Source organism: Canis lupus, chromosome 28, assembly GCF_003254725.2.
Source record: "Canis lupus dingo isolate Sandy chromosome 28, ASM325472v2, whole genome shotgun sequence".
In the NCBI taxonomy this organism is placed as follows: Eukaryota; Metazoa; Chordata; class Mammalia; order Carnivora; family Canidae; genus Canis; species Canis lupus.
In genome coordinates, this window is record NC_064270.1 from 38,916,075 (window position 1) to 38,928,471 (window position 12,397).

Genomic DNA, 12,397 nt, shown 5'->3' on the forward strand with positions numbered 1-12,397 from the left:
TTGTTGATTTCCAGGTCTCTCGTTGTGGTCCACTTTTGGGCGCCATGGGCTCCACAGTGTGTCCAGATGAATGATGTGATGGCAGAATTAGCCAAGGAACACCCTCAAGTTTCGTTTGTGAAGGTAGTACACCTTGGGTGTCACCTCATTTATGAGGCAGACTGTTTTATTGACGTAAGGGAGGATGGATGTGGAATTCCATGTTTATAATTGGTGTTAATGTTTGTTATTTTTGCAGTAGAGTCTTAAAAATCTTACAGTTGTTTTGCATTTCTCAAGTACCAAGCACTGTGGCAGTTGCCACACTTTCCCTAATGTGTGTGGTGGGAGGACAGAATTAGCAAATTGCAGGATGGGCAGTGGGGATATTTGCCAGCAGAAGCGCCTAGATCATTCACTCTGGCTCACCGTGATTTTAATATAGTAAAAATATTAACAAAGCCTGCTTCATTGAAGAGCAAGGTGTGACATGGCAAGTGAGTGAAGGAAGGCTGTGTGAAGGTCGCTGGGAGCCAGGGGCACAGGAGGAAGCTGTTGTCTAGGTTGGGTAAACGAAGACCTACTGGGAAAAACTGAGAGCTTTTCCTGGCCTGTGTGGAAGCAGAGGAGAAGAATCCAGTGTCTCCCTGCCTTGCCTTGTTTCCACCCAGCTTTGCACACTGCACATTCCTAGTTTTCTCTTAGGGGGTGGGTACGAACTAGGAACGTGGTAGTCAAGGCTGTGGATTAGCTTGCTTGGTTTAGCACATTTAATGTTGTCATTCACGACTTAGCCTTGATTGAGGCAACAAAGCCAAAATAGGAGTCAAGAATCTTAGAAATGAATTTTTGGGAAGGGAGGCACACCTGTATTCAAAAGCTTGAATCCTTAGGATTTAAAGAAACAAAAAGGGCCAAATCCTTATTTTTTAAAACCAGAATTAGTTCAGACAAATATACCCATATATGAGGTTAAAAGTAACATCTTCTGTATTTTCCACTTACATAAACTGAAAATAGAATTTTGACAGGCTAATTCATCTGTATAACAGGCAATGTAATTTTCAGGTAATTTGTGTACAGAGAAGTGTGCTTTGAATAGGTACTGCAGTTAGATGTCTCAAAATCAGAACAGCGTAGAAGGTATACAGTGAGAATGCTCTCCCACACCTTCCCTGCCAGCTGTGGTGTCCCACCCTATAAAGAAGGGACTGATTATATTAATTTTGCATGAATCTTTTCAGTGTGTTTTTTTATGAAGATAGAACAAATATAGATGTAATAGTTCGCTTTTTAAAATTTAAGGACTTATTTAAAATTCCAATGAAATGTGTAATGTAACCTTAGAATATAACCCTAAAATGTCTAATATAAATAATAGAAGGGGACATTAAAACTGCATGTATGGTCAGCGATGAAAGATAATGATTACCAGCAAAATGAATGATTAAACATTTCAATCATAAGATTAATCAAGATGATGGTAATTGTTGCAAGTCTGCTTTTATGTGTATAATGTTACTAGTTTAGGTAACACATTGTTCTTAGCTGCCATATGAATGATTTATTTAAAGCAACTGTAGAATTACTTCTCACATTGGTACCACGCTTGGCAGTGAGATTTTAAGTTGTTCAAGTGCTTAAGTGTCTCAGTAAGCCAGGGGTTGGGAAGTCCTTATCTCTCGGGGACACCTGAACCTGAGTGTACCTGCTGCTCATGGGAAGGCTGACAGCACTAGATGGGTGGTTCTCCCAGAGGCGTTACTTTCTGGAAATTCATTCTGTGGAGTAGTTTGTTCTCTTTTCTTCCCTTCCCTTCCCTTCCCTTCCCTTCCCTTCCCTTCCCTTCCCTTCCCTTCCCTTCCCTTCCCTTCCCTTCTCTTCTCTTTTCTTTTCTTTTTTCTTTCTTTTCTTTCCTTTTAGATTTTATTTTTTTATTTTAGTGAGAGTGTGAGTGGAGGGGAGTTGCAGTTGGGGAGAGAGAGGGGGAGAGGGAAAGAATCTCAAAATCTCAAGCAGAATCTGCACTGAGTGCAGAGCCCGATGTGGGGCTCGATCTAACGTCTCTGAGATCATGACCTCAGCTGAAATCAGGAGTCAGATGGTTAAGCGACTGAGTCACCCAGGCGCCCTGGTAGTGTTTCTTTTAAATGGCAAAGATCATTTGCATGGAGTTGGTAAGGTAGGTAATTTAAATGGTGAGCAAATAAGTAAAATATCTGAGAGATCTGTTGGCATTCCCCAGTAGGAGAGGATGCACATCATTTAAAGAGCACTTTATAGTCAGTGAGAGCTTCCCCCTCACCGTCTGCAGTAGGGAACTGGTGCTGTTACCTCTCTGTCTTTTAACTTGATGTCTTTTTTTTTTTTTTTTTTTTTTTTTAAGATTTTATTTACTTGAGAGAGAGAGCTCAAGAGAGAGCATGAACAGGGGAGAGGAGAAGCGGACCCCTGCTGAGCAGGACGCCTGACGTGGGGCTGATCATGGGACCCTGTGATCACAGCCTGAGCCACCCAGGTGCTCCTGATCTGGCATTTTTGACTTGTGAATTACAGAGATCAGTTGATCTCATAACTTAAATTTACAAAATTATTATGTAGGTGATGTTGTAAATGATGTTTTTAAGAATTTGAGTGTAGAGTTTTGTTGCCATAAACAATTGTTTATTTTGTAAATGATGGGAAAGCCATATCTGAGAAAAGCTAGTGTACGTTTTGGCTTAAGTAGTTCATGCTCATCGGAGTAGGTTGCTTAACGTCAGGACTCTTACGTTTTGATTGCATCTGGATGAACACCCTTGTGCCTGTTCTCACCCTGTAGTGACAATGCGCTCATGTGCTCCTGGGCAAACCACGTCTGTGTTTGTGCCTGCGCTGGCCACCTCATCCAGACCAACCGGAGACTCTGGGCCCTGAGCACTGGGCACTGAGGTTTGCATGCCTCCCAGGGATTACAGGAGATACTCGAGTTATTCTTACTACTTAAAGTCTTACTGAAAACTTGATGTTGGTTCAGAATAAAATTAAATGGCTAATTAAAGTGTGACATGCCCTTGCTTTTCAAATTACATACTGTCAGTTTGTTAGCACTTTATCTTTAAAATGGGAATATACATTTATCTTGTTTGGGAGATAGAATCTTTCAAGATCTAGTGTCTGATGACGAGGTAGGAAGGAGGAGGAGAAGCACAAAGCTCCTTGTGATGGGAAGTTGGGTACAACCGGTTCTGTTCGAGGTCCAGATCAAATTCATCTTTTATAGGAGCGGCCATTCATTCTTATTTTACATTTGATTTTATTATGATTTACATTCTTAAAGTTTTATCCAGTTTTTAAATTATTAAATTTATTATTGATTTTTCTTCACATGAAAAAATTGTATATTGTTAAGGTACTCAAATCCAAATCCATTTTATATGAAGTATCCTGTGCACCCCTGTGGCTTTTTTTCCCCCATCTCCAAACTTAGTCTGTGCCATTGGTTCAAATATTAGTTAGAGAATATCTTGTATTTTTGTCTGTTCTGTCATTTAATTCCTGTTTTGATTGGCTTTTTTTTTTTTTTTTTTTTTTTAACACAGAGAGCACTTGGTGGGGAGGGGCAAGGGGGGAGAGAATCTCAAGCAGACTCCATGCCCCAGCAGGTAGCCCAACATGGGGCTAGACCTCATGACCCTGAGATCATGCCCTGAGCCAGAATCAAGAGTGGGACACCCAACCACCTGTTGGTGGTGCCCCATTATTAGCTCCTTGGCTAGGTGGTGGTATACTTAATATAGGGCCCTTTAACCTTGTTTTCCTTTGTGTAAGTGGTTCCCATCTTCTTGGTCACCTCCCCACCCCTCTTCCAGCTTGATAATTCTGATCCAATTAGGCCATGGTATTCACATTTTACCATATGATGCACTTTGGTACATAAACCCTCAAAGGCAAGCTTACTGGCCACCTGGTTGGTGAGGTTTGTACTACTGTGTTTCATTTAGTGGTGACCTTGTTTGTACAGTACCTGCTGCACTTGCATTTTATTATAACTATTGTCACTTCAGGTATGAAACCAAAGGTATAGGAGGAGTTATATACTTAAGTTTGCATTTTTTTGATTCTTAGAAAATAAGAATTGTTTTAATTTGATTTATTCTTGAGTGTGCAAGCTTTTTTAAGCTCACCCTATTTAATTTCTGAGGGTCTATAAAATCAGTATACAAAAATTTCTATATAGTTACAGAAATGTTTAATTCTAAATGTCTGAAAAAAAAATAAATGTCTGTACAATTAGCTTGTGTACACACACAATGCAGGACAATCTCCAGAAGGGCACCAATCAGCTGTATAGCTAGGTACCAGTTAGCTGAATTCCTATATTTCAGTACTAGAGATTACTGACATAATCATTCTCGGTCATCATCATCATGGCTTCTTTGAGAATATATGTAGGATTACATTTTTGGAGAACTTTCAAAATGCTCAGATAATTCAAGGAGAATTACTAAATCTTAAAAGTATTCTAGTTCTTATTTAGGCTGTCTTGGTAATAAAAGATATACTAACAATTGACAATATTTATTAGCTATTCTTGGGCTAAGTTTGGCAAAGTTCTTTTAAAAAGGTACCAAAAACATTAATTTAAATATTTATTTGGACAAAGAATTTGTTTTTGAAAAATTTTCCTTTTATAGCACATCACAGAGTTAGAAGCCTCTTTATGAAGTTTAACAAATGTTTCTGAATGTCAGGTTTAATTGTTCTCTCCTCAGCCTCTGGGTTCAAGGCCACCCTGGCCAGTGGTCACTCCCATCGTAGGCTTAGCAGTATGACCAACATGTGCTTCGTATCATGTCAGATTTTATTTATCTAACACTTATTATATGCCACTATCATGCTGGTCAGTAGGGCCATTGGTTAACATATTATTAAGGTAATTTCAGATAGTGGTAAGTTCTAAGAAGAAATAGGCCGTGAGGGCCTATTTGGGGGTGGGTAGGTACTTTATTGGGGTTGGGAAAGCTGGAAAGAGATAAAAGAGTTTTCATTGGGAGAGCCAGGGATTGGGCTGTGGATCAGCAAATGAACACTGTTGGAAGGCTGGCAGAAGGCTAGTGGATCTAGCCGAAGGAGGAGAGGGTATGGCAAGAGGTTGACACTGGAAGAGTTTGGGTTTTATTTTGAGTGCAGCGGAAGTGACACACAATGGGATTTCTGTTGTTGATTCCTTTGACTGTCCTGTGGGTTTGTGGTTTGAAATGGGGGAAGGATGCAGACTAGAAGCAAGTATACCTATTAGGAGGCTATCTCACAGGCCAGGTAAAAGACTTCATGGACATGAGTGAAGAGAGCATTGAAATGAAGTCATGGTCTGATTTGGCCTATATTTTGGAGGGGGAACCGGGAAGACCTGTTGATGGAGTGGATTTCAGATGAGTGAAATGGATTAATCAAAATTGTTTCCTTTTTGATTTGATCATCTGGATGAATTAAAGAGATGGAGATGCCTTGAGGAGGAACAGGTTAAGTGGGAGATACCTAGTAGAGATCTGAGTGAAGATGTCAGGTGTTTAGCTTGGAGGTGGTGGTGGGGGAGGTCTAGCCTGGATACAACTTGGGCGTTGTTACCGTATTGGTGTTACTTAACCCCAGGGTTGGATGAGACCATTCAGGGAGAATGAGCATAAATGAGAGAAGTACACTCAGAACCAAGTCCCTTGGGATGTGCCAGCCATGTAGAGGTTGGCCAGATATGAAGGAAGAAGGCAGAGAGACTGAGTCTCAGAGTTTGGGAAGAAGAAAAAATGGAAAGTCGAATGAGGCTTAGTGAGAAGATGGTATCTGGAGAGGGTGGGTGTGGTCACACTGATGATATTGAAAGGTCAGATGAGAGGGGTAACCATTGGATTTGGTGAGATGACAGCAAGGCAGTGGAGGGTGGAGCTTGGCCCTTGAGCCACAGTGTTCTGCTCCACCATTCAACAGTGTTGTAATCTTGCTGATTTACCTAACTTCACTAAGTTCTAGTTTCTTCTGGAAGTTAGGTATAATTACAGCATCCATTATCCTGCAGATTAAACAAATCAGTACACAAAATGCACTTAGATCCAGTGACCTGCATTAATCATAGCTGTTAGCCATTACTGTTAAAGTGGTCTTTGGTGGCCCTGTAGAGAGGGAATTCCTATGTCGGATTTACCTTGCTGTGGAAACGCCTCCTCACCCCACTCCACAGACATACAGCACATTTCAGGGGAAGGGTTTGACTTTGAGAGGCATGGTTCCCACCAAAGACGCTTTGACATTACATTCTGGAAATGTTCATGTTTGGTGAATGCTAAGGTCATATATAAATCCTACCTTTGAAATTTAATCTTTTTTTTTTTTTTTTTTTTTTTGATCAGTAGAAAAAGATTACGCAGTATAGCATAGGTTTTATAGTCAAACAAACTTGGTTTTGTTTCTCAGCTCTACTAATTATTAATTGTGTCTTTGGACAAGTTATATCTTCACCTAGCCACCTGTAAGGTTACGTTGATTATGTTACTACACACTTCTCCAGGTTTTAAATAGTTTAGGCAATTGTATGCAAAGGGTCTGATATTGTTTGTGGCGTAGGGTAGGCTTTCCATGAAAGATCACTGCAGATCATATTTCAATATTTTCTATTTTCATTGATAGAACTGTCATGTTGTTTTATATCCACTAAAAATGTTTCCAAAGAATTTCAGTGCTGCAAAGGTTTTAGGACCTCAGATACCCTTGATGCTCTGAGGAATGGGTTTGCCTTTAGTGGCATTCCTGGTCTGTGCTGGGGGTGGGGGGTGGGATTTTTCTGTCACCACTGCCTTGGTCTTACTAAGATCTCTTCCTGGGAGCTGCTTTGTGAGAGGCACATGTGGCGATCCTCCTGGCTTTAGGAATTTCAAAAGGATTATTTTCTTCCTAGAAGAGTTGTCACTAAGGAGACCATTGGAAACTAGTAGGAACGTGAGAAGCGTTCCAACTTTTAGCCACACGGAGGACTGTATTTCTGGGTCCAGATGCTGCCTGGTTTGGTTTGGTTTGGTTTAAAGCTATATTATCTTTTGAGAGTTTTTGCCTAGTATTTTGTCTTTTTAAAATTTGTCTCATTTTGCTGTTAGAATCCAGTAGTACCAAAGATAGGGATCGTAGCTGAGCCTAACCCAGTGCCAACATGTGGTGGTCACTTGAAAGATGTTATTTGAGAGAAAATAATGAACTGCCTCAGTCATTGCCTTTTCTGTTCCTCTTTGGTCTGAGTGTGTAATTGTATGAAAGAAAAACACAAAAGTTTAAAAAAACTTTTAGAAAGTGTGTTCTAAATAGCTGTCTTCAAATGCTTTTTCTCTTTGTTCATTTTTTTCAGTTTTATTGGATAGTTGTTGATTTAAAATGTATGTAATTTTCACCTTAATACGTTTTGAAAAATGAATGTAATTGAAAATATTGTTTCAAAAGGGTGTTTTAAAGAAAAAAGAAGTAGTAAAAGAGCACCCAAGAATATATGAGATGGAAGATACAAACCAAAGACAAATGATGCTGCCTCCTATTTACCGTCAAGGTTCATTTGGATAGATATATACTGGATCGGGGAAAGTGCTGGATAAAAATAGTGCTTCAAGCCCAGTGGAAATCTTTCATTCCTGGAAAAATACAGGATATATATTTTAAAATCTTTTAACAATATAATTTATCAATAAATTTTATTTCCTACAGGTATAATGTGAATACAGATTTTTATTGGTTTTAAAAAGTTTATATTAAATTGACAGTCCTATGAGGGAAGGATATAATATTATGCCTTGGTTTTTCTCAAAGTGTATGGTTTACAGAGTCTTACAGTATAAGTAGCTTACAGGAATTGTGTTCTAATTATTAAGAAATTGAGTCACTAAATACATTTAAAATTTGTATGTTAGCTAGCCATCATATCTTGTTGAGGGGCCTTAAGGAAATGATCAAGCAGAATGCAGTCATCTTATTTAAAATGCATTTAAATGTATGAATAGACCCAGAAGCAAATAACCTAGCAAGATATCTGCTTAGTGTCCAGCAGCCTTGCAGGAGTTAACGGTAAAATTTATCAGACATCAATAGTTTATTGAAGAAATACTCCTTTTTGCTTCATAATTTGCAGAAGGCTACAACTGTCACTCATGATGTACTGCCTCTTGGAATTAGTCAATAGAGCAAACAGCAAGAATTGCTGTGGGCAGAAAATAAGCACTGTAATCATGACATAACTGGGGTCAGTGATTTATGGATTTCAATATAGTAGTAGCTGCATATGATTGAAAATTTACTAGGTCACTAGTGCACCAAAAATTTTATTCACAGCCTCCAGGCATCTTTTGAAATGTGCAACAAAATAAAAACCTCTGAACCTGTTTTGACACTGCAGACTCAGTGGATGACACGCCAGCCCAGTGAGTCTCATTTAAATGTAAATGTGTCATAAACTTTTGTACCATACTCTTTAAAAACATCAGCTACTTGAAGGGATGATGTATGTGAAGCTGATTTACATGTTGAAGTAGTAAAATAGGACCTTTTTATAATCAAGCTTTAAATTCTTTTATTTTAAAGTTGGAAGCTGAAGCCGTTCCTGAAGTATCTGAAAAATATGAAATTAGTTCTGTTCCCACCTTTCTGTTGTTCAAGGTAAGGATAAAGATGGCACAAGAGATCCTGCATCTGTCATGGGCCGTGGGGCTCTGTCTTGGTTCCTTTACCCTCTCCCCTGATCCCTAAACATTTGGCACTTGGTTGTTCCTGGCCTTGCGCCGCCTTCATGTAGTCTCCTTGTTTGCACTGATGCCAAAGGTTGGCCTGGGGATCCTGCAGAAGTGACGTGTGCTCTGGAGGTCCAGCAATCAGAGTTGAAAGTTGTAGAGAACAGTCTAGATATTTGTCTGTAGATCCAAAATGTTCCCTGAGTTGGGTAAAAGTTGGTTGCTTAGGGCCAGTGCCTGGGCATAATGGAACATGTGGCTCGTCCTGCTTTGATTAATGACTCTCTTAGGAAGCAGGTGCAAATCTGTGCTTCAGGGCACCCCAGAGTGTTACCACGGTTCCCCCCCAGTACCGCATTTATACTTAGTAATAGATTCATCCCTGTGAGGGTAGGGAAATCTTTTCTGTTTTAGGTTAGACTTTGATTTGGTTTGAGTTTGAGGTATAGTGATGTTTTCCTTGTATGTTTCTTTCCCAAAAGGGGGGAAAAAGACAATTATGTATTTAAAATTGAGATGCATCTGGCAATTGGTAATCAGGTTTTTAAAAACATATCTAATAATAGCATTGACCCCTTTAAAAATTGGCTTGTGCTATGAGTTCATCTTTGTTATAATTTGGGAGCTTAAAAGAGATGATGAAAAGCTGCTACACATATTATAAATGACTTTTTTAACTTCAGAATTCTCAGAAAATTGACCGATTAGATGGTGCACATGCCCCAGAGTTGACCAAAAAAGTTCAGCGACATGCATCTAGCGGCTCCTTCCCACCCAGTACTAACGAGCATCCTAAGGAAGATCTCCACGTTCGCCTGAAGAAATTAACTCATGCTGCCCCTTGCATGTTGTTTATGAAAGGAACTCCTCAGGAGCCGCGCTGCGGTAAGAAGCTGCTTTCACAAAGACACACAAAATGGGTGCTTCCCCAGCGCAGGGTGCGGCCCAGTGCCCGTCTGTTCCCGCTGTACTGTTCATCTTATGCTTGTGTTGAGATAACTAGAAAATCAGGAAGGTCGTAATTCCCACTGGCATTCTGTAGTGAAGTGATGAGAATTAGTTTGCACCACAGACACAGAGAAGGTTGGAACCCAGAGGCATCATAGAAATACGTGATTGGAGGTTTTTGCTTTATATACATAAGTACCCAAAGATGGGGAGGCTGCTCAGGTCACCTCGAAGCGGAGTTGGGTTTAGATTCCAGCCACCACGTGTTGTCACCCGAATGGGCTTTTGTTTCCTCAGTTCCCTTTGCTATTAACAGTTTCCTGTCTGTCTTGGCAGTCTCTCTTTGTTCATGTAGTCCAGATTCAGCAGTTTAAAAATTGACAGACGTTTGGAGGCATTCCTGTGTCTCCCCTGCACTTTTGCCTTCCATTTTGTTCTATTGTTTATTGGTGCTAATAATTGAAAGATTCAGAATTCTGTGGCTTTATAGTCACTCTTATTTTCTATACATATATGCTTGTAATTTTGTCCTTAAGTGAGTTTTAGAGTTTATTTGACCCCTCTGGTATTGGGTTTATGGTTATTTTCTTTTTACTATGCCTAGTACAACATTATTATGCTTCATAATTGAGCATTTAAATGCCTTTTGATGATGCTGTTGAGAATCTGAGAGTATTTGTTTCAACTGTACAGTAGGGAGTTTATTAAGATAGGTGGCAGTAAAATTCAGTGTGCTATTGATATGATTACTGCATGTCCAGTGTGACTTTATAAAAATAACTTAGCTTCCAATGTAGATTTAATTGTAAATTCTTCTGTGTGTGGTTAGCAAATTACATATTAGTTTGTGAAAGTCTAGTTTTAAAAATAGTTTTGGGTGCCTGGGTGGCTTAGGCAGTTAAGCATCTGCCTTCGGCTCAGGCCATGATCCTAGGGTCCTGGGATGGAGCCCCCTGTTGGTGGGGCTCCTTGCTCCAAGCGTGCTTCTCCCTCTCTCTCTCTCTCCCCCTCCCCCTGCTCATGCACACACACGTGCTCTCTCTCAGTCGAATAAATAAAATCTTTAAAAAATTGTATAATTTCATGTTGAGTCCTATCTTAAAAAGATTAAGAAATGGTTCCTTTTCCCCTTCAGTTCTACTTGAAAAATGTCCTTGCTAGTATTTGTGTATCAGATAATGCCTATTTATATGTCAAAAACCTAACTTAGTCTCTACTAGAGTTGACTCCAGATAGCAACAGTGGTCTCTGTGGTGGTTGTTTTTAATAGGAGTTGCAACTGGTTTACTTTCTCCTATCAGGCAGGAAAATAATTTCTGGTACTTTATGTGGTGACCTGATAACAGGGACTGACGACATGAATCTGATAGGTTTTATTCAGTGTCTTCCTTGACATCTGAAATGCAGCTGACCTACTGTCACGTGGATGAACCTGTATGATGGGTTATACACAGTAAACCTATGGTAAAACCAACAGAATATTCTCTCCTTTGGAATTGAACAGGAGCATTCTCTTACTCCTTCCTGAATGATAACCTAACAATAGACTGGCAGGTGACAAAAGTATAGTTTTGGAAAATGTGCTAAGGCAGAAGGGTAGGCAGCGCACTGGGAAGCAGGGTGGCCAGATGTCACGGCCGGTGAGTCAGATCCTGACACCACCTTATGCTACCTGCCCCAGGGGCTTAGATCCAGGTCAGGAGCCCTCCCTGTACCTGCAGTCCTCCCTTCGGTGGTGGTGTGGTTGGAACCAGTCTTGGAAATCCTTCTCAGATCAGATGTTGTATGATTATTCAAATACGTTAGAATTGCACTTAGAAATAGTCATTTTTCTGCTTACCTTTTATTTCATTAGATTTAATTTGTGGTGTATTTCTAGCAATTTGTATGTTAACTATCTGCCATTTAGAAGACTATAAATAACAAGGTAGAATAAAAAAAAAGCTTTACAATATGTCAGAACAATCTGAAAAACAGTATTATAGACTTTTAGATAATAAAAGACATAATTAGGGAATTCAAAAGAGATTTTTAGATATATATTATTTAAGTTATAGTTTCATTCCAAACAAGTACTTGCTTTATAGTTTTTTTTTTTTTTTAAAGATTTTATCTATTAAAGAGATTGTGGGGGGGGGGCGCAGTGGGCAGGGCTAATATCAAGCAGACTCCCCTACTAAGCACAGAGCCCAACATAGGACCTGATCCCAGGAGCTTCAGATCATGACCAGAGCCGAAATCATAAGTTGGACACTAAACTGAGCCACGCAGGCTGCCCCCATTCTTCATAATTTTTATGACTACATTTTTAACAGGCTTTTCTGTTTCCTGATACCTTGTTTTCTATAACAACAGGTCTTTCTGTCAAATACAGTAAATATGTGACATTTGGTAAATAGATCATTTTAGAATGTAAGTATTCTTTAAAAAAATATCTACTTAAGGATCAAGTAGGAGATATTTTTGTTGTGATTATACCCTGCCACTTCCTTTAGAGCACCCCCGGCTCTGTTTTCCCCCTTCTCTGTGCCCTGCTACACACTCTTTTCATCTCTAAACTGTTCTCTTATATAGGAACATACTTGACTTTCACCCTTGTCCTTTCTGAGCCTGCTTATTGAAAAATAGGTTTTGTTCTTGTGTTGGCACATTAGAGACGAGATGTAGGCAAAGTCTCCTTAATAAAAGAAAGCAGTGACCGTCGGTGCTCATGAACACGGCTGGCCGGTGTT

The 12,397-nt window shown here is 39.6% G+C and overlaps 1 protein-coding gene across 5 annotated transcripts in view; it reads left to right on the forward strand.

The window, feature by feature from the left end:
• The window catches only part of GLRX3 (glutaredoxin 3), a 30,397-nt gene that overhangs the window by 5,567 nt on the left and 12,433 nt on the right, over positions 1-12,397 (forward strand). For all 5 annotated transcript variants that reach the window (XM_025467663.3, XM_025467665.3, XM_025467667.3 and 2 more), the window contains exons 2-4: positions 15-123; positions 8,572-8,646; positions 9,401-9,602. In XM_025467663.3, coding sequence (XP_025323448.1) covers positions 15-123; positions 8,572-8,646; positions 9,401-9,602 — 386 coding nt within the window. The remainder of the gene's footprint in view (positions 1-14; positions 124-8,571; positions 8,647-9,400; positions 9,603-12,397) is intronic.